General features: G+C 40.6%; 1 protein-coding gene and 1 long non-coding RNA gene across 3 annotated transcripts in view; one reads left to right on the plus strand and one right to left on the minus strand.

The window, feature by feature from the left end:
• Positions 1–23,281, plus strand: part of LOC131384440 (uncharacterized) — a 153,639-nt gene that overhangs the window by 98,987 nt on the left and 31,371 nt on the right. The window lies entirely within an intron of this gene.
• The window catches only part of POU6F2 (POU class 6 homeobox 2), a 479,743-nt gene continuing 457,926 nt past the window's right edge, over positions 1,465–23,281 (minus strand). Inside the window, exons 8-10 of the mRNA XM_058445593.1 lie at positions 18,270–18,438; positions 9,347–9,515; positions 1,465–5,886 (exon numbers count right to left, since the gene is read on the minus strand). Coding sequence (XP_058301576.1) covers positions 5,382–5,886; positions 9,347–9,515; positions 18,270–18,438 — 843 coding nt within the window. The 3' untranslated portion in view covers positions 1,465–5,381. The remainder of the gene's footprint in view (positions 5,887–9,346; positions 9,516–18,269; positions 18,439–23,281) is intronic.

Here is a 23,281-nt window from a genome sequence, read left to right on the forward strand (position 1 = left end):
AGATTGCGCCACTGCACTGTAGCCTGGGCGACAGAGCGAGACTCCATCTCAAAAAAAAAAAGGAAACAAGGAATTATTTTACTTTCTGGAGAAATATCACTGGTTTTTGCACAATGAATAAATGAATATGAGTTTTTTGAAGGCAAAGATTCTTTTTGTTTATTTCTGAGTCCTCAGCACACAGGATTTTCTGACACATATGAAATACTTAGCAGATATTTGTGGAATATGGAATGATTAAATGTAAATGATGGCTGTCCTTTTCAAAGAAGACATTTTAGAGTTTCCTAGGTCAAACACATTTTATAAATAGGCATAATCATAGGCAAGACCCTTGCCAATAATATTTGTAGAATATTAAATATGGAAAGAAAGCCATTGAAAATGACTTTATTTTTTGTTTTTTCCCCACCCATCAAGGCAGAAGTATCAGCATTTTTTTTTTTTTTTTTTTTTGCCCCCTTTAAAGTCAGGCTTGGAGCTTCCTGGCCCCTTCATGGCTCATTTATAATGCACGGTCATTTGGATTTTTGGTTTTGTTGCTCACTCCAAAGCACTTCTTATCAGTCACAATATGAAGTTGATACACAGATTTCCATGTAGCATAAAAAATGTTTGCTAAAGGTCACTGAAAGTATGGCGATTATGACTCTAAATTTTTTTTACTGGTACTTTTAGCAAGATGATCCTATTTTTTGAATTAGTGAATTATATAACAACATTCACTCGCCCCTCCTATCCACACTAAACTTCAGGCAGGAACATATGCCAAATGTCCAAATTTTCCAGAACATGCCATTACAGACATTACTTAAGACTAGCAGATCACTCTTCACCAACAGAACTCTCTACGACACCTGGCACACAGCTGGGTGTTAGTCGTAGAATGTGGTGGCTCTGGGTTTTGTCTGCTCGTTACCATGGCTCTATTTTTTTGTCTTCCAGTTCTTACATGTATTCCTCTTTCAATCCTTGTGGTCCCACAGGGTCGTCAGAGTGAGGCCCCACCCTCCCCCCACAGACAGGAATGAGCCTGTGACTATGAATTTTTGTGCACCACCCTGCAGCACCAGTGCTTAGTTTAGAGAAGGGCGCATGATTCAAAGCCCTAGAGTCAATGGTTAGAGAATCCATCTGAGAAGGAAGCCAGGCAGGACAGGCTGATGACATCTTTGAAGCCACTGAATCCAGCTGTGCTTCAGGTCCACAACGGAACTTCCCATTAAGTCAAACAACACAGTATCTTTATGTGTAGGCAAGTTTCAGTTGGATTTCTATAACTTGCAACTAAAAGAGTCCCAATGAATACAATATGTCATTTGAAAAGTTAAAATAATCATGATATTAACCAATCTGTCTTGAACCCCTTCCTTTCCTTAACGTTTGGGGTTGTAACATACAGTTTTTAAAATGCTGACAACTTAAATGACATATCTGAGTGTGAGACACACTTAGCCTAGAAGCTCATGTCAAACAATTATTTATTTTTTATGGTACAAATTAAAAGTGACAGATCTGAAGCTGTTAAGAAATACACAAAGTGCAGCTTTACTGACCATACAGATATTGCTCTAGATTAAGTACAGTTTTTTTTTTTAAAACATTAAGCAACCTGTGCAGATAAAATCAGCTTTGGTTTCAATGTCAGAGCAAGTAAGGAGCTTTTAAATATTCAGTTTGGCTTCTTGGTCACAAGTCTATCATGTCAACTTCTTGTCATGATGATTTTTCCAAAGCAACCCAGTCCTGTTTCCTGCCCTCCCTCCTGCTGCCTGCTCCAGGCACGGAGAAGCAGATCTCTTTGTGGTGCCTCATAAGTGACCCTGGTGACCAGTCTAGATCACAGCACATAGGACAAAAAAAAAAATCACTTTCTTAACAACAAATAAACAAATGTGCCTCACATAATTTCAAGTTGAAGACAAGCAAATCACATGACAAAAAGCTCATTACAAAATGTTATCCAAACAGATTTTACAGTCAAACATTGAAATGAAAATCAATTTCCTTTATCTCAATTTTTTTTAAGCTTGGTCATTAACTGGGTACAAGTAGAGTGCTGAGGTAAAACATTGATGAACAGTTTGTATTTCTTTTTTTTTTTCTTAAAATAGGAACAGTTTAGTATTGCGAGATTGTCAGCAACATTTAGCGATGTCTATACAATGTGCATATACCTACAAATATTGAGCTTTGGTCCAGCGTAGAGAAACGAGCAAAGGCATTTTACGATTTCTTTTTGGTTATAGCTTGAGTTCTTTGATACGCCTCTACTTGTTTTGTTTTGTTTTTTTCCTAGCTCCTTTTGCTTTTTTGTTCTCTCTTTTGTGTTGTATGTGTATGTGTGTGTGCATCTGTGTGATGACAACATAAAGAAGCCAAAACCTTGCAAATGCAATTAAAAGTTTCAACTGTTCAAAATATTTTCTTGGTTGAAAAAGAAAGAAAATCTATAAACAAGTGTAAAATGTAATATCCACCGTCATTTTTTTATGAAGTAATGAAGAAAATGCAGATGACAATAATTAAAAATTATGTGACAAAAATACTGAAGCTTGAAATACAATCACATATGCCCAAAGTGGCTTTTATTTTTTGTGGGTGGCAACCTTAACCTTCAGTTCATGGAAACATAAAAGACACTTAAACGCTATTGGCATATGAAGTTGTTTACAAGTAGACATGAGAAATGTCATCATAAAATTAAGCAGTAGGTGTGGTCCCAAAGACTTATGAGTTACACAGTATAATTTATATTCCTAAGAATCTGTTCAGGCACCTTTTTATGCCTTGTAGCAAAAAATTTATCTGTAAAAAATTAATATAAGAAGCATTACAACACCTTATAAATAATTTATAAAACAATACAAAATTATAAAACTATAAAAAAATCACTGCACATGAATGGTGTTACGACTGTGGGATGAATATATTTCTTTTTTGTTCCACTCTGGAAGATTACTTTTATTTTATATTTTCCCTGTCCTAGTTAGACCCTCCCAATTATAGATCTCAGAACTGAGCAGGCCTTATGTAACCACTGCCGGCATATATTTAAATATTTAGCATCCGTCATATGTTATCTTGTTAACTTCTCTTCGCAGGGAGCTTTTCTTGATGGAATTTGGAGCAGGTCCTAGGAGAATCCAAAATCTGTTTTAATCAATAAAGTTTTGGGTTTCTGGGTTGTCCATATTTGTGCAGTTTTTGAGGTGGTGAAAGGGGCTCTGTGATGTTGGCATTGAAGATCAAGTTAGCTGTGGTCCAGTTAGCATTGACTGGTAAAATGGAAACACCTTTACGAGTGACTTGTTCCACTTCCAGGATTCCTTTTAGAGTTTCCTTGCTGGTAGTCTTTTGACTGCTGCATGAATCATCGGAGGGGACAATTATACTGTAGCATTTACACAAACAGCAAAGGAGCCAACAGAAGAAACTCAAGCCCCCTGGGGAGAGGAAGTGTATTAGGGGAAGGAGATGGCATTTCTAATCAGTTGGGCAACTTGAGATTGGGTTTCTCTTTTTATGTCACAACTTACTTCTAGATAATACATTAGCATGATTATAAATTATGCATAAATATTTACATTTCAACAGCAAGCAAATTGACAGCTCTCTTTTGCCTGCTCCTTTAATGGAACACCATCTGCCTGTACCTGGGTGAAAACAACAGTGGCAGGTGCCAAGTGCTCACCTGCACAGCCGTCCTCACATCTCAACATGTCCTTCTTGCCTATTAGGTTATTGTGGCCCACAGATCTTTTAAGTTATTTTTTTAAAGGAAATAATCCTCTAGTTCTCATATTGTAGGCTATTCTGATGTGTTAGATAAGCTCCTTCTATATTTTTTTCTTTTGGTGGAAGCTTCTTCAAACTTCCTTTCCCCTGAAGAACCTGGCCCCCAATTCCAGTTGTTTAAATTTGCCCACCACCTTTCTGCTCCATTTATATATCCCGAAGAGTAATTATTCCCCCTGAAAAAAGTCTGCCATCGCTATTGGAGTGAAAGAAGTAGCAGAAAAGATGAGATTAACAGGATACACGATGGCCTTTAATGATCCAGTTGCTATCACTTTCTTTTTAGCCTGTTTCTTTGTGTATGTGTTTATGAGTGTGTGCATGCCATGTGTGTATTTGACTGAAATCTTGAGACATTTCTTTGGCTATCAGACTTCTGAGAGAAATTGCTTTGCACAGAAGCATAACATAGATGTAAGTACTGAACCAAATGTGCAGCTTATGTTTATATTACAAAATTAGTTTTGGTCAGCTCTCCATGTACGTGGCCATCAGACTGAGAAAAATCCCAAGCTCTGGTGTGGACAGTGAGCACAATTACAGCTTATGCCAGTGTTGACAGTTCATCGAGCAAAGCCCTAGTTATTTTGGAGTCTCTCCTGCATTTCACTAGGATCTGAGTGGAAAAGACACTGCTCCTCCCCACTTCTGTGGCCTTCCAGCAGACCCTGGGAGCCACGCGCGAGGGAGATGGAGAAATGGAGGAAAAGAGAGAAATGCGAGCTCCGTTTTCTTTTCTCAAACCCACAAGTCATAGTGAGAAAAAAGCAACAAATGCTTTGGCACACGATCCAGGATGCCCTCCTGTCAAAAAGAAAGACAAAGAAAAAAGACCACCCTCCCCACCACCCCCACAAAAAAACCCAACAGTGAGCCTCACAGAATGGCTTCAACAATGGTACCCACCCCATAGGTGGAGACAATAGATGGGAAAGATGGGAGAAATCAGGCTTCCTATTGTTCTGTTAGTACAAATGTAAAAATTTGTAACACAACTTTATGCGCGGAGAAGCGTAGACGAACGGTCGCGTTGCAATGCCATGTTTCTGACTTTGGTTAATAGGTTTCATAGTGAATCAGCACTTAGTACCTGAAGGGGTGCAGTCCTTCCTCCAGGTGGCAGGCTTGTATTCGCTTTGAACAGATCAAAGTTTTTGTTCCTTCGTTGTTGGTTTTTGGTTTAGTTTTTTTTTTTCTTTTTCCTTAAAATGTGTTCACATTTTCATAATATACAGAAAAAAGTACGTGGTTATTTGGTTTGCTTTAAGTCCATTAAAAAAGTGGCTTTGGGGGAGACAGGTGGGGGAAGGGAACTATCCTACCACACACACCTTCAGTGTGGTGTATTCCTTGTTTAAAAATTTTCAAAAAATTTTCTTTTTTCCTTTTTGGAAAACCAACGGACAAGTAGAAACCATTCTGTCCACTTGGTAGTTTTCTTAGTCTTTTACTTACAAGGGTAATGATGACTGGGGCTATTTTTAAATTAAATTAAATTTTGTTGTTGTTGTTGTTGTTGTGGAGACCCAAGGGTGGAGTTTAGTTTCTGTGAATTTTGCTTCTGATTATGGGTGGGCATCTCTTTAGGAGTTTTCTTCCAGAGAGTCTGTTAAGGGCTCCAAAGGGACTGCCGTGGCCGGCTCGTGCTGTTTTAAGCGTTTAATTGTGTTCTTCAGGGCTTGCCTCTTATTGCAGAACCAAACTCTAACTACTTCTCGATCATAGTTCAGCTTCTCAGCAATTTCGGTCATTTCCTGCCCAGAGGGATGTGTGTTCTTCTCAAAGTGGGCATTGAGGATCTCAAGGGCCTGGGGTGTGAAGGAGGTGCGCCGCTTGCGCTTTTTGGATGGTTCACTCCCGATAAACTCGGTCAGGTTCTGCATACCTGCTCGATGGCGGGCCTCAGCCTCAGCCATCCACCGCTCAAGCACCGGCTTGATCTTCTGGGCACTTTTAGGGGTGATGTCCAGCTTTTCAAACCTGGCAGGATACAAAAGGCCAGGGTTCAGTTTGGCTGTCAGACTGCTAGCTATAGTGTTCTCTTGGGCTTCCTGTGGTAGGAAAAAGTGGCTTCTCAGGATGGTGTGTCTGGGGGGGAAAATTGAGAAAGAACAGTCTTACACTGAGTCCTCTGCCAGGGTGGGCCTCCTGCCTGCCTGCCTGACTGCCTGGCAGGGCGAATTCACTGCAGGTTAATAGCCAGCTGCAAGGTAGCCAGCCCTGCCCAAGCCAGCGCCCACCCTCCCAGCGTGCTCCATGCCAGACCATGCAAACCACACAGGTGCACAGACAGGGGTGAGGAGAAGCAGAGACAGCAGGATGCATGAGCTATCATAACATATCACAGGCACGCAAACAACTCACAGGCCTTTTCCCTATAAACTCTGAGATCTAAGCATTTATTTTAATAGTACCAGCTCCGTTTCTCCAGTCCTCAGACTCCTGAAGGCAAAAATTAACACTAGGAAGTGACATCAAAGATGACAGTTGTCACATTATTTCATTTAAAATGATTCTTTACAGGTTTTCCATTTGGCTTTCTTTAAATTACCCCCATTGACTTGGTTATAAAAATGTTATTGCTATTATCATAGTCACTGATGGCCATTGGGACTTTTTTATGGCTCTCTTTTTATCTCTCTTTTGTGTCTCATTTTGACTTCTCTCTCTTTTTCTCTCTCTGGGAACAAACAATTTTCACCATATGTAAGTTAACAACATGCCCTTTTTCCAGGTAAAACATAACCCATTGCTACTTTCCTGTTCTGGCTCAAACAGCTGGACACATTGTAATTACTATAAAACACCCCACCTCTGGGTGTGCTAAGGCCACCTCCTGCCTTCCAAACACCATCCGGCGTAATGGTGTACTTTTGCACCAGGGCACCAAGCTGTGTTTAATGTGTGATATCTGCAAACGGTACTTGAATGATATCATTTTCTGTAAATGAGGTCTTCTATATATCAACTGCCATCAGCAATTCTTTGCTACATTGACTTTAAAAAATATGAAGCATCTTGGACAAAATTACATAGAGTGTTTTAAGAAGTCGCCCTGGTACCAAACTCACACTCACTCTCCATGAAGTACAAAAAAAGTAGGAATTCCTTTTATTCATTTGTTTGTTTATTCTAAATCCAAATTCACAACTCTCCAGTACGACAGCTTTGGATACACAGAATTCTCCTCTCCCTTTTACAGTGTCCCATGCTGTTGAAAAACTTCTGACTACAGAGTGTATTTTATTACAATGGTCTGTTCTCATAGAGCTAAACTGAGCCCATGTTACTCAGAATATGTTTTGTAAGGATGCTTGCAAAAGGACAGAAAAGGATAGGCTTTCTTTATGTGCCAAATCTTATTTTTGGCAGCACATTTTAGATCTCTTATAATGTGATAAGCAGCACAAACAGAATCAAATTTTAATGCAATTTCCATAGCATTCCCTTCCATGTAGAACTCAAGGGTTATTTGTTTATTTTTGAAAAACCCAGCTTCCAGTACTGGTCAAGGAGGGAAGGAGTACATTTGCTTTCAATACACAGTGAACTGATCATTTAATGTTATTTAATGAACTTGTCCTTTATGGCAAGCTCCTCAGAAGCTCTCATTGTTGTGCTAATTTGCCACATACCACATTTTGCCATCGTTTGCCATAAAATCCCCAAAGCTTCAATATTTGATAGCGTGACAACAGGCTTTACAGTGTCAAGGCACGAGGGGACAGAGGTTGTGATAGGGCTGATCAGTGAATTGGTAATGCTTTTTTCTCTGTGCCTCTGATAAGGAGGGATTTAAAGCAGCTCCTAGGAGTCACTGCAGCTAATGAGGGACAAGCGATGCCTGAGTGTGCAGGCTCCAAAGCAGGTTCCTCACTACCCTTTGAATTCACTTAAATTGTTCCAATATAAGATCTCGGTCTTTCTTTCTTTTCTTGGTAGATAGCTCCTAAAATGATCTCACTGAAATACTGGAAGCTAGAGAAAGGCCCAAAAGTCAAGGCATCAGACATGTTCTATTATACTAGGAATTCCCAAAGTCTCTACATTTCAGCCATAGCTTTTTTGACCTCTCTCTGGGGTAGACTTTAGAAATCAACATACTTGATTGGGAATGCCCAAGAAGTGCTAAGTGTATGAGTTAAACATTAGCCAGCACTTATATCAATAAAAGGAAATCACGTTTTAGGACTAAAAATAAGCTAAACAGGAATTTACCACCAATAGAAAATTGGCAACAACTTAAAAACCTGTGGCTGCCTTTATCCCAAGGCTGTCAAGATGAAACAAAATTAACGTTTCCCAACAGGGAGCAATGGTATTCATATCATGGATGCTGTTTGTTAGTGTTGATGCTTCTGTACATGTTGTTTGGAATAACATATACAAGCCTTGAAACAAATTTCCCAGCAGTAGTATCCTTGTATAGACTGAATAAAGGTTATTTTCTACAGGGAGGTATCTTATAAGAAAAAACAGTAGGGGAGGCCATAGAAGTGAGAGGATCCTATGGTGCTTTTTGTATTTAACAACAATCAATGGGTTTTATGGAAAATCATTGAGCAAAATGTGAGCTGCAAGCTACTACCCCATACTGATGTTATTTATAACCTTAGTCTTAAACTGCAGGAAAAGTACACTTCCGTCCTTTGGGGAATACATTAAAAGTATAAAGAGCAGATAAAAAGACAGCATTTCATGGATCACCAAGAACAAAATCCACTTAAATGAGTTTAGAGTTGGTTTCTTGGCTTTTCCTGATGGAGGAGGACTCATAAGGTATTGCCCAAGAGGAAAAAGCTCTTACCGAAGTGCCTTTGTTACCTCATGCATAAACATGGGATTAGTGCAACACACACATGCATGCACGGGGCCTGCTTCTGACCACTTAACCCGGATCAACTTGAATACAACCAAGGCCAGATTCTGTTATTCATTTATTTAATTTGCGGGAGATGAGCAAGGTTAGGCCAGATTCTCACTACCCTTTTCTGAGCCATTTAAAGCAGCTGCCGCTTCTTTTATTTTTTATTTCTTATAAATGTGCCTTTAAAGCTGTGTCTGGGAAGGCAAGTTAAAACCTTCAAGGTCACAAGATAGTTAATTTTTTTTTTAAATGTGTGTTTTCTTGGCAAATCCTGATAGCCATCTCTGGGCAGAAATAGCGAAGGCGTTAACACAAATTAGGAATGGCAGCTATACAACATTTGCTCGGAATATCTATGTGCAGACAAAGTCGGTGGCTCTCAGCTGCATAGGAGTGTGGGCCCAGCAGGAAGGCCCCTGACCCCAGGGTAGTGTATTTCCAATGAGACTGCCTTGGAAGTTCTTTGTGAGTTGACAGGAGTTATCAAGCCAGGACCCCCAAATATGCTTCAGCAGCATCGTTTGCATCAAGATCACCAATCCCAACATAAAGCTGCCCCCAAACTTTATTCCCACTCTCTGCCCCTCCAGCTTTGCCCACCCGACGAAGAAAAGCTGAACCGCAAGAACAAATGAGGCCCAGGTCGGCTAGAAGAGGTGACAGCATGCAGGCGCGGGTTACCTGCAGATGGCCGACTGGCTGTACGCGGGGCCCTCTGTAGCACTGAGAGCCTGTCCCACCTGAGTCTGGGTCAGGCCAAGGGACAGGCGCCGGATTTTAAAAGCTTTGGCAAACTCTCGGATCTCCTCCAGATTAACCCCATCCACCTCACCCGCTGCCGTTTGAGGATCTGTGGAGATGTTTTTAAAAATAGGATCAATACGTCAACACACAGCCGAGCAATATCTGTTTATTACGGTTTATAAGAAAGTGGCTCTCTTTAACAGCAGAGCAGTGAGGAAACCAACCTCAGAGAATGTTCTCTTTGTCTCCCAGGTGAGACACCCAAGACTCCATCCTCAACTCATTACACCTCCACAAATCATCCTTCAAGACGTTTCTGTCCCAGATAAAACCACAGCTTGTTCACACTGCCACTTCCCCAATACCAGAGCATGTTCCTTAGGGCTTAACAAATAACAGCCAGCACTGGGAGGCACTTGCTATGGGGATGCGACTCCATTTTGCCCACAAATATGTTCAAATATTGTGCAAAAATATAAAAAGGGAAAGGTTTCCATTTGAAATGTTTTAATTAGTATATTTAATGCTAAAAATTGCTCTTGAAGAAAACAGTATTTTGTATTTTTCTTTCACCTGATCGCCAAAGCAGCCAGGCTAACAGCTAGGCTAACAGATGATAATGTTGCCTAATTTCTTACGTTCACATTAGTCCCTCAGAAGGGCATGCTTATGAAACTGCGAGAATGATATTGTCTTTTTCCCCCCCATAGCAGTTTACTGACACAGACGCCTTTGTCCCCTGAAAGGGCACATAATAAAAAATGTCTACCACAGGAAAGCTCCTTTGGTGCCGGATAACGCGATCAATTTAGGACTTATCAAGGGAAATGACACAACAGCTGGAGAATGAAACTTCCCCCCCGGCTACTGATCCCTGGATAAATGAAAGCGTACACCAAGCTGGAGACAGCATGGGTTGGGGATGGTGGAAGATTTCAAAGTGCTACCCAATCCTGCCTGTAGCGAAGCCATTCTCTCTGTGAGCTCACTCTATTGTTCTTCACCTCATTCCTCGGACTTAGGTGAAAAGTTTTTCTCTTCTCTTTTCTGCACAATAGCCCATCAATTTCAGTAAATTTGAGTACTTGTCCAAGGACTGTGGCAGACTATATTACTCTTCTGGGCTGAGAACTATGGAAACTCTAGTTGTCGTGAAACAAAACAAAACAAAACCCACAAAACCAGAATATTTGCATGCCAAAGGCTCATTTTCAAGGACTTTTAAATAAATATGTTAATATCTGTGGGCAGCTTGGAGCTTCATGTACAGATTTTCTCATTACTGGGGAGGAATTTTCTCCAGCCTAAGGAAAATGGACTCTGTCAACAGAATCAGCAAAACAGGTATAGATTGTCTTTTATCTTCACATTAAAACAACAACAACAAAAGTCCTGTAGAATGTCATTACTCATAATTTTGTTGTAGAAAGATTGGAAAGTGGTACAACTACTGCAATCAGTCTAAGTATTTTTGAAAAGTAACTTCTGGGAGTCTGGAGTGGAGGGAGGGGCAATATCAGAAACAGTTCCAGCCTCTATGGAGTTTACAGTCTATAGGGGGTTGGCATCCAATGCTAATGCAGAAGAAACAATTAGAGAAAAGTATCAGGCAGAGTATAATCAAGAACTAATGATATGACATGCACACTGGGTGTGCAGAGACAGGAGAGAGGAGAGGAGGGAGGATTCATCTAGGTCTTCCCAATGGGCAGCTTTCAGAGAATGAAGGAGCCATATAGTCTGGTCAGTGGTGACAGCGTGCACACAGGCAGAAATGCAGGGAAGAGCAGGGCACCGTGGGGACCTGTAAGGTTGGTAGGGTGAAGCAGGAGTTCGTGCTAGGAGTAGTGAATATTTCAGTGTAGCACATTGAGAATCTATGAGCACGGGCGGGGTAGGGGTGGGCAGTGACTATAAAACTGGTTTGACTGTTAAGATGAATGGAAATCCTGTTTTTTTCTCCCAAAACTACTCCTAGAAGGCAGGCAACCCTTGGCTAATGAGATTTGTTCGGGTCGTCCCCAGCGGAGGCTGCGCTCTGGATTCCAAACCCCACGAGCACATCAGCCTGGAGCTGCTTCCGGGCTCGCTAAGGATTGTGGGAGCTCACTTCGGCAGTCGCAGTCTCGAGCCCTTTTTTTCTTTCCCCGTGAAAAAAATCCCTAGAGCAAAAGTTGCAAACGAGCAGTGTACAAATAAAACCCAGCTTTCCTAGTGTTTACATAAAAAAAAAAATTACTTGCTAACATGTAAACATTTATTTCTAAAGGAAAATCTTCATTTCCCAAATTCTTCTGAAATGTTAGAAGATTTGGCTGCCCCGGATGTACATTTGCACTTGTAATGTCCAATGGGCTGGAACTGATTCTGGCTGCTCTTTCAGCTCCTCCTCATGTTCACACCACCCAGCCTCCAACCTGCTGCCTGCTCAGCCCGTTTTGTGACCCTGCGTTTAAAGCATGCGTTTCCAGTGAGGCTGATATTGGTTCTGAGGGGGAGGCAGGAAAAGTCTTAGTACAATGGTGTGGTCCCCCAAAGGGCCATAGTACATCAACAGAGCAGATGTGCAATATATCTGTGGTATTCAAATGTTATGGGGGGCGTGGGGTGGGGAGGAAGGAGGGCAATTAAGATAAAAACAAAACAAAACAAAACACCTAAAAATGCTCCTTGCAGGGGGAGTGGGGTGATAATAAAACAATAGCTGAGAAACTCTGGTTTAGAGCAGAGAGTACAGAATGGTATAGTGAGAGAGGGGTCTGGCCTCTCTGAGAGAGGGAAGAAGGGTTTGGCAGTCTTGCAAGGGTGTGAGCATGGAGGTTTGAAACTGAAAAAATGGAAAGCCGGAGACGTTCCATGTAACAATATCACTTTTAGGACTGTGATTTTCTTAATTTGGCAGGTATAAGAGTCACCGCTTTGGGCCCAGGGATGTGCATTTTTAACAAGTAACACAAGCGATTCTGATGCAGGGGATCTGCTAACAACTACAGAAAGAAATCCTCCTTTTGGCCCTGGCTTGACCAAGTCTGGGTGTGGCGCCCTCTGTGTGCCATTGTCTTTACTGATCCTTTACCATTATTCAGCAGGCTTCACTACGTAGAAAACTTGCTCTCTCACCTGTATAGGACTGATGGGCCAGACAGGTCTGTTGAGGAGGGGCTCCGGAGCAGCCATCCCACCCTGGCCCTTTCCTTACCCGACTGTCACTACTTATGGCAAGTGGCCAAGATCTGGGAATCAGCGGGCTGGGAAAGTAAAATTTTTGCCTTTATTAGCCCCATCTCTAGATCAGCTAGATTCAGTTGGATTAACCAGTATGTGAGGGGCAGGTCTTTAATCTGGAAGGGTTTCCATGGTCTACTCCAGTCTCAAGGCCTATGTTGCCACCAGACTGTGGCACAGGATTGGGCAGCCCAATGACTTGGGATGACATTTTATGTAAATGTGTCCTCTCATCTTTCTTCCCTTCCTCTGCTGTCTCTATTGTTTACGTGTCCTTACTAGTTCCTTGAGACTATCAACTAAATCTGTATGTGTGATCATGCAGGCTGCTTTTTGTCAGATCACTGACAATAACCAGGGTTGAAAAGGAAGCTGTGGACTTTTAGCCTGTGTGCATTGATGGTATTGTGTGGATTATCAAACTTTCACTTTAAAGCTCAGAGGGATGGAAACCTGGGCTGCTGAGCCCAGTATCTTCCATGAGGCCCCCAAGAAAGAGTTATTCCACCAGGAAATTGAATTCCTTCTTCTTCCTCTGACAGTTTCCACTCTTGTATTTTCTCCTGGTTCTACTTAGCTCCGTGATAAAATAGAAATTCTTATGAAATTTAAACAGGGTGATGGTCTATTGGACAAAGTAGCATCTCTCTGCAAAATTTGTTGATTGCCAGAGGTGAACACTCAGATTTCTTTATGTTAGTGTTCTTATCCATAAAACTCAGATGGCAAAATGTTATTGTTACCGTTTTGCTCCATGGGTTGTAAGACTACAAAAGTCTTCCCATTCAAAATGGGGTCCACTTCTAGATAAACATTAGCTTTACCCTGATTACTACATGTGGGACTTGTCTTCACACTTTGGGATAATTCATTAGATGCTGTCTGTAAGATGTTTTGAATTCATCAAAAGACTAATGCTCTTTTTTAATCCCAAAGTTTCTGTCCTAAACTCTTGAGGTTGTTTCCCTGGGAGAATAGTTTCCCTTCCTTAAGGAATATATACTTTTTGGCTTGAAAAGGGGAAATAAGAGGTGATTGTGATAAATAAAGTCCTCCCTGGAATGCTCCCTCAGCTCAGAATTTCACATTCTGTCCTGGGATAAGTCAATCTGGCTTTCTGTCATCTATTCTCCTGGCTCTGGGGAGGTTGGGTTCATTTTAAAGATGAATCTGAAGGCCACCTCGATGGGAACTTCAGGTAAAGTCCTCAGATCTCTTACAAGTTGGATCCAGCACTTTTAACCAGCTCTAGGGAAACTCAATCTTGGGTTTCTGTGGAGGGTGGAAGAAATGACATCTTTTATAGAAGCTTGCTCCAGATTACATGAGCCTGATATATTAAAGACAGGGCCAGAAAGTAATAGCAATGATGGCCAGGGTCCACCCTGAGTCTGACACTTGATCAACTTATAGAGGAATTAACTGGCCTGGGGACTTAGGCTAACATGGCATTGAAAATTGGCAGTGACTCATAAATATAATGATGGTGTTTCCAAAATCAAGCCTGGGATGCATGGACTGAAAGTAAAAAAGATTTTCATGGGTGCTAAATGCAAACTGTGTGAAAACAAACCTGCTTTGTAGAATCTGGTTGCGTGGTCACTGGGCACATACTGAATTGAATGCTCAGGATGCATCAGTCAGGACAGAGTTTTGCTTTATTTTGCTGTTTGTTTGTTGTTTAAATTTAGCTCCTTCCCACTCTTAGCCCGGGCATCAGTGTAAGGTGCTGCTAAATGGGTTGAACAGTCACCATGCATCAACATCATCTTTCTATGATTCCTGATTTGTGGGATTGTTATGAGAGTAATATACACCTTTAAAGAAGCGTCCAAAGGTATGAATTAATTAACTATCTTAGTAAATAGCTGTCTGCTTTTTAGTGCTATTCTCACAGCAAATAATGGGCATATTTACCACATATTTCTGAGAAATAGGAAGCCATCTGGGAGTCTGCAATGCAATTTGGGAGAATGGTATTTTTGCAACATGGTGACCTCTTTGGGATGTAGAAAATGGCATGGATTGTGAATCAGGGGTTTCACTGTGCTATATGCCATCAGCATGCAACTTTAAGTTCACTTTATAATTTTGTTTTTTTTTCTGGAACTAACTATAAGTCATTTGGTGTCTAAGGATCAAGCTTAGGTGTTTAGAAAACGTATACTGGAAAAAAATCCAGCAAGTAATCAAAACCCTAAATCTACCTATTTCTAAGCAGTACACTGCAAATCTTAAACCTAACTGGGACATTTGTCAAGTACTTGTTTGACTTTTCTTCTGACTTTCTAAAAACCCTGCTTATAAAAACTATATCCACCTCTGATGATTATGGAGACTGAGCAAGATTTAACACAAGGCAAGGTGTGTAGGTGCTATAAATAAGTATTGTGCAGATTTTCTAATAAGTATGCATCTTTGGTAATTCTGAGCCCAGACGTGCTGTTCTTTGCATATGAACATCTTGTATCATTACTAAGGTATTAATCCAGCATTCTCTTGCTTGTAGTGGGCAAGACTTTTGTATGATCCACCTATTCTAGTTCATCTGGCATATGGCAGGTTAGCCAACACTAGGATGACAGTCTTTGACAACGACATGGAGGAGTCATTGGCCATGGTTTTGACCAAAGTTTTGGTGATATTGTGATGTAATAATATATATATATATATCCCTGGTCTTCATCCTTGGTTCCTGGCACAGAGCTCATAAGACTTTTATAATTTCCTAACAAATAGGGGTGCTAGGAGCATCTTCTGTTCTAATATTTAGTCTTTGACCCCACTTCCTGACACAGAGTTCCTAAATCCTTTGGAATGTCCTGGATGATAGGAGCATCTTTTGTTCTAATGAGGTGACTCTTAGGGGCTCCTGGATAGCTTCATGGTAGTGGCTGGTCATCAGAAAGACAAAGCCATGATTAGAAGCTTGAAGCTTTTAGCCCCACCTCCATTCTTTAGGGAGAGAAGAGGGGCTGGAGATTGAGTTAATAATCAATCATGTCTACATGATGCAGCTGCCACAAAAATCACTAAGGTATGGAATTCGGAGAGCTTCCAAGTTGGTGAAAACATCCACATTCCGAGAGAGTGGTGCACTCCAACTCTATAGGGACAGAAATTCCTGCATTTGGAATCCTTCCAGACCTTGCCCTGTGTACCTCTTCATCTAGCTGTTCATCTGTATTCTTTATCATATCCTTTATAGTAAACCAGTAGATGTATTTCTCTGAGTTCTGTGAGCCATCATAGCAAATTATGGAACCAGAGTGATATGATTCATGTACTATTCATTCTGTAGTTGGTTTTGAGACAGAAGGGATTTAACTAAACAACATGCTCAAAATTTGTGGCAACTCTAAGTCCAGCAAGGGGTTAGGGCAAAGTGCGACCCCTAGTGGTACTGTTAGACTCTCCTGGCCTGCAGAGACAACTGTGGAGCTAGCATGGTGTCATTCAGTTTCTGCATATGGGTTTGAAGTTTCCGGCTTCAATTGCATGTGGTAAAAGAATCTCTCTTTCCCAGGTCTATATATTTCATACCAAGGATATGTAATATGGTTCACTCATCATAAACCTAGAACTTATATGTCCCACTGGCTACTGTGCAATGAAAGTTCCATCTGGCCCATTAAAGTATCTCTGTTAGTGATTTCTGAAAAAGGCTAATCCTTCACTGCCCAGCTGTGACAAGTGACTAGAGAGAACCCAGTTCCATCCATCTGACTGTCTGCTGTCTGCCCATCCACTCATTCATCTTTCTGTCCATCTTACACATATTAACTATTTACCTTGTGCGAAACACTGTATTAGTAGGAGGTTGTTTGTACTTCTTTTTCATATTTAACTTATTTATTCTCTGTAAGATGCTTAACTTTGGTTCCTTTTCTTTCAGGACCAAAGATTAACAGTTTATCCTAAATATATGACCTTGCTGCCATTTAGAAATGGAGTATTTTGCAGAAACTTATACAGAATATTGAATTGTAACAAAGTTTTACTCTTCCCTAGGAAAAGTTTTTTTTTTTTTTAATTAGGGGAACTCTGACTATAATTAAATTCACTTTATCCTTAACTTTAAGCAAGTCAGACTAGAGTTTCTGGAGAGGGTTGTATATCTAAACAACCTAAAATACAGTTGATGGAAAATGCATATGTATCCTGAAACTCTGGTGTTGACCCATCTTTAAGATCAACAGCATCCAGGCTAGTCTGGTGAAGTGCCTGGGCATTTTTTCTTTTTTTGAGATGGAGTTTCGCTCTTGTTGCCCAGGCTGGAGTGCAATGGTGCGATCTCGGCTCACTGCAACCTCCGCCTCCCAGGTTCAAGCGGTTCTTCTGTCTCAGCGTCCTGGGTAGCTGGGATTACAGGCACATGCCACCATGCCCGGCTAATTTTTGTATTTTAGTAGAAACCGGCTTTCATCATATTGGTCAGGCTGGTCTCAAACTCCTGACCTCAGGTGATCTGCCCACCTTGGCCTCCCAAAGTGCTGGGATTACAGGCATGAGCCACTGTGCCCGGCCTACCTGGGCATTTTAACATCTTTCCATAATGCCTCATTCCATTTTCTTCCCCACCCACAAGCATCTTTCTTGCCTTAATTATCAGTATAATTGAATATAGACATATATGTATGTAATTATTTTTCTTTTTTGAGGAGGATTACTTGTCGGGGAGGTCATGGCAACCATCCATTTTGTTTTAAGAATTGCCCCATGATATGTGAGGATCCTACTGTTCCTGATATAACAGGTCATTCATGACACTTGACCAAACACAGATCCTCACGTGTCCTCATTTTATGGCACAGATGCCTATGCAGGCATCCATAGCTACTGGATTTTTGGTCCCTGGTGAATTGCAATCTATGCACATGTTCCGCAGTTTTATATATAAGTAAAAACTGCATTAAAGGTGACTGACATTAAATCAGACCATTGTCCCATCCATCTTAACATGCTGTTATTTGCATGTGATAAATATACTATCTATCCCTAGGGCCAAATACCATTCTAAAAACTATATATACATATATATAGGCTATTTAGGGAGACAGACTTGCAGGTTTATCCTATTTTATGAATGGTTGTTCAGAGATTTCTCATCTGATTCCGGCCCATGCTGCTTCCCCCACATGCCACTTGAGGTGGCTTATTGTACGCACACACCCACCCGCCCACAGGCATGCTCTCTTTTATTTCCTCTGACACCTACAAATAGAACGGCAGGGGACTTCAAACACACAGAAAAGCAGCTTGACCTGCCAGCTGAGTGTCTGTTGTTGGTTATTTCAGTTGTGAGCTATGTGGCTCATGCCCTGAAAGCTGATCAGTTGCTACCTTCTGAAGTGGCAGGACTGACTCAGCACATCAGCAACCACTTAAGATGGAACCCGGTCCTTGATAGCCACTAATTCAGGGAGTGTGCTTTGGGGACCTGCTTCCCTAAGGAACCATCTGGTCCTGGGGCGGACTTCATCTCAATATTGACCTAGCAGTGCCAGGAAATTCCTGTGCAGGGTTGAGAGAAAGAGAGAGCAAGAGAGAGTGAGAGAGAGACAAGAAGGAAGACATTGCAAATAGGCAACAAGAAGGCCACCATGATTTAAACCGAGCCAGAAAGGATACTTACTGCTGACTAACTGGCCCACGCTTAAAGCTGAAGAAGAGGAGGATGAGGAGGAAGAAGAGGAAGCCTGCCGGACGGGACTTTGAGACATGGATGCTTGGCTGTGAGCCAGGTGCAGAAGGTTGCCTTGGGAGGCTGCTTGACCCACTGACGTCTGGGAGGGTTGGTGGAGCTACATGAGGGGATGTAAAAAAAATACACAAATGAATGAAAAATTAGGGGGAAAATGCCAGGGAACAGAAGTTTCATCTGGGGGTGAATCATTTTATTTCCAAGAATATATACTTCTCAGGAAGAGTGCACACCCTACACAGCAGGCAGGCATTTTTTTTTTTTTTTTTTTTTTGTAGAGCACATATTGCCACTTGCTTGACAGGCATTTTATTAGTAATTCTAAATATATTATTAATTCCCCACTTGGCTTGTTAGAGCACCCAATTTTCTACATTTCTAGACCCTGGCATGTGGCTGGACCTTTCTGTCTATTCATACAATTACAGCACACTTGACAGGCTTCTCAAGTAAGTATAGATAAAATATAACACCATCAACTCAGATTGGGAAACTAAAACTTAAAGGTGTGGCTGTGCCCCACCATTTTATCCTATGTAACTGGTATTTTTAGAAAAGTTCCAATGTAGGCCGAGTGTGTGTGGGAACTTCCTCCTCTTACAGACTCTAGAGTCTGGATGGGTTTCTGTGGAGTTGATAAAAGGCTGTCTGATATCCTAAGGAAAATTCAGAAAGAAGATGGGGAGTCAGAACAAAAATATCCCATAAGATTTCTAGTTCTCAGTCGTTACTTTCTTACTCTGGGCCGGCCACTGTATTAAGGACATTGACTAGTTTTCCTATCAGCCTGTGGTGTGGGTACTATTTCCACCCCTCTCTCACAAACAGGGAAGCTGAGGCACAGAGAAGCTAAAGGATTTTATAGGTTCAGCCAGCAAGTGCAGAGGAGCTGCTCTCTGGACACATGAAGTCTGACCCTGGGACCTGAGCTCTTAGTTATGATGCCACAAGGAAGAATTAATTTAATTTTAAAAATTGTGTGTGTGTTAAGGAAGGCTGTCTTTATATCCATTTATTCATGATTCCTCTACAGGTTGTCAAAGGACTGTTGCTCTGAGAAGTGAGAGGAGCTCAGCTGAGGAGAGAAAGGAGAGAGGGAAGGGAAATGCTTGCAGGTTCTAGGTCTACTTGGAGGCCCAGGAGGGATGTATCTCCATCATTTTTTTTTTTTCTCCTGGAAAGCTGCCATAAGGGCAGGCCAAGACCCCAAGCAGGTAGACAAGGAACCTCAGCATTAGCCACCTTTGTTGATTGGACATAGCACTTTTTGGTTTGTAAAGTGCTTTCATATCCATCGTCATTCTCACAGAGGTGTAGCAAGGCTTTTGTAAAATGGAATCAGCCTGGGAGTAGAATTAGGTCAGGACCTCAACTCTGGTGGGAGGGAGAGCTACCCCCAAAACAGGCACCAATCTGAGAAGGTCTACCACCTTGTTAGCACCTAACAGCCAGCCTGGGGAGTTTCAACTTCGTATTTGTCACTGCTTTCCCAGTGTGTGTGTGTTTATTTTTTCATTCAACTTTATTGAGATATAATTTACACATAATAAAAAAACCCGTTTTAAACACAGAGTTTGATGAGTTTTGTCAAATGTGTACACATGTGAAGCCACCACCACAATCAAGATATAGAACCTTCTTATCATTCCACAATGTTCCCTCCTCTCCTTTGTCATCAATTTCCACTCAACTCCCTGCCCTAGACAGCCACTACCCTGATTTCTGTCACTCTGGATTCATTTGTCTGAGTCCAGAAATGGAATCATACAGTATGTACTCTTTTTGTATCTGGCTACTTTTGCTTGGCATACTGTTTTTGAGATTCATTCATTTTGTTGCATGCCTTGGTAGTTCAGTTTTTTTTAATTGCTGGATAGTATTCCCTTCCATATCATATACGAATATGGTATATTGTTTATGAATTCATCTGTTGGTGGGTATTTGAGTTGTTTCCAGTCTGGGGCTATGATGAATAAAGGTGTTATATAAACATTTATGAACAAGGCTGTCTGTCTACTTGTGTTTTTGTTTCTCTAACGTAAATACCTAGGAGTGGAACTATTGGATCATACTGTAAATGCATGTTTAACTTTCTTAGAACCTCTCAAACTGATTTCCAAAGTGGTTGTACCATTTTATGTTCCCACCAGCAATGTATGAGAATTCCAGTTGCTCCACATTCTCGCTAACATTTAGGATCATCATGCTTTTTAATTCCCTAAAGTGTTTTTATCAAATTAATATTTTTCTTCAAACAATTGTTAGGGGCTACTCCAGAAATGTGCTTAAGGAGCTACTTCCCCTTCTGGTCCCCTGTGGTAATAATTAATAATGGCGCTCCTACTCACATGGCATTCCTATGTAGCAATGTGCCTGGCAGGATTATGTGAAGTAAATAACCAGCCTACGTCGCTGCTGAACATTAGAATCCAGGCTCCCACCCCATAACGCAGGGATCTTCCCAGGAAACCACTTTGTGCCTCCTACAGAATTGCCTGCAGTTACATTTCAAGTGAACACCCGTATTGTTGCTCAGCTATGCGAAGTAGAGGCTAGATTACAAACCACAGACAGTTACAATTGACATGGGATCCCAAATTAATATGCATCAAGCATCTGCCAAAGGTAATTAGCCAAACTGCTGAGCACATAATCAACAATTGAATCCAGTAAATTTTATACTGTAGGGACACATATTAAAGATTAAATCTATTTTTAATTTGCTTAATAAAGTGTGATGGATATTTGCATGTCAATCTACCCCCTATAACGTATCAAGTTGTCCTTCTAAATACTGTTACTTGGCAAAAGCTTTTTACAGTTTAGAATTACTGAATCATTAGATTGTCTTCAGCTTTACCATTGCATCAATATTTTATTGGCCCTGGGTGTGGTAAGGGACCATCAAGGAACTGGAAAAGACACCAATTTAAATATTTCTTCCTCAGACACAACACGGTAAAGAAAAAATTACTAGGCTGCATTCTTGCTTAAGAGTCACTAGAACAAGATAGGGCTTATGCATTAAGCTAGGCAAGAGAAGAAATTTGAGATGAAAATAAAATAATTATTTTAAGAACTTGTTCCATGTCCATACAGTCAAAAGGAGAGTCAAAAGGAATCTAAGATGTGTAAGAATCTAAGAAAGATATTTTTCTTCCAAAGTAAATAATCATTTCTTTTAGGACATTGGGGTCCTGCTTACCTCTAGAGTTCAACCAAACAGTTCAGAAAAACCAATACAAATTCTTCAAATTTCTTACTTGTCAAGGATCAAGAAGATTATATAAGCAATGGCATCTCAATGGAGCCCATAGATTTCATTCCAATTGCCAGTGTAAATGTGTATCTGTTAATTCTAGAATCATTTGCAAGCTCAGATAGAATAGCCTTCTGTACATGTCAAAATCAGCCCAGATACTAACCTCTCGCCTTCATAACGTCTTTCCTTAGAAAAACAGGACTTTGGAAGTACCACTTCTGTGACCTTCCATCTCTAAAACTGTAATTCTTTCAGATAAACTATGAAATATAGCACTATGTCATTGGGATTCTTAGTTTAATGTTTTTGGTGTATTAATCTTTAGAAATTTTATGCTTAAAATATATTTATGAAATAAGAAAAGACAAAGCAGAGATTTAAGCTACTTTATGAAATAGCTCTGGGGTTCAATATAAAAATTTAATGTATGTTAAATAAGCAGCATTAGGAATATGTTACTTAATTTGATTTAATTATGTTGTTTTGGACACTGACTTAAGTGTAAAAATCATATATACTTGTATTGCAAGTATTTCTTATTGGCAAAAGAAATAGACATTTAAGTATTAAAACATAACTGGACACAAAAATTCGAATAATTTACCAAAAGAAAATGCAGGGAGTTGGGGAATAATTAAAAGCAGAAGAAAAAGTTTCTTTCCTTTCCTTCCTGGAGGGAAAGGGAAACTTAGATGCTTCTATAAAGGCAGATGTTTTATTACATTATCTTAATTTTTGAAAGGCCAAATTTATGAGTAATGTTTACTGGATGCTTCCTACCTGTTTTTGTATATATTATTTAAAATCCTGGCAATAGTCCTCCTTTTTAGGTATTGGTGATATCATTACAGAAGAGGAAACAGAGACTTAAAAACATGAAATGACTTACTTGGGATTACACAGATGGTATAAGTAAGCTTTGAATCCATGTAAGTCTGACTCAAGAGCCAGCACTCCTTCCACTATGCCCCGCTGCCTCTCAACTCCACGATCATTGGAGATGAGCAGTTACAGGTCAGCGAAACAGCAGAGAGCTGGGAAGTGTGGGAACAAATGAGGTATGTTCAAACTGATAGATCACGGTGAGCTACACATTCAAGTTGATCAGCCATAGTGTAGATCATCATGATCTATCAATGTGTTTCTTTTCCCTAATATAAAATTTCAAATAGTTTTCTGGTTTAAGAATTATTGTCTGCAGTTCCCTATTAAAAATATCATGTTTGAAAGAAAACATGGTACTCTCAGGTGGCTAGAAGATTATCCAAAAATAATGTTATGATTTTAGTGCAGTTTGGGGACACATCTCAGATGCAGTTGCCTACAGATTGTTCTTTGCTTGATATAGTTAATTTTGGTTATCTGTACTACCCCCAAACTTACTCCTCTCAGTACTGTATCCTGTTTATATGATCATATTTTCTATTTATTCACCATACTGTTAGTAGACTGCCTAAAGGAGCTTGAGTTTCTCTCCGTCTGAGTTTACATAATCACTTTCTTGCCCTTTTTGAGCTGGGAGGCAGGTGTAAATAGGCTGAGATCATGGAGAATCTGCAAGAAAGAAGAGCAAAGGAACAGCTCATAGGAGCCTGTGGCTGTGCATTTTCCAGAGGAGGAGGACTGGATGTCCATCCCACACAGAATGACAAATGGAGCACAGGATGCAGTGTCTGAGAAG

Source organism: Hylobates moloch, unplaced genomic scaffold (assembly GCF_009828535.3).
Source record: "Hylobates moloch isolate HMO894 unplaced genomic scaffold, HMol_V3 SCAFFOLD_1, whole genome shotgun sequence".
Lineage (NCBI taxonomy): Eukaryota > Metazoa > Chordata > Mammalia > Primates > Hylobatidae > Hylobates > Hylobates moloch.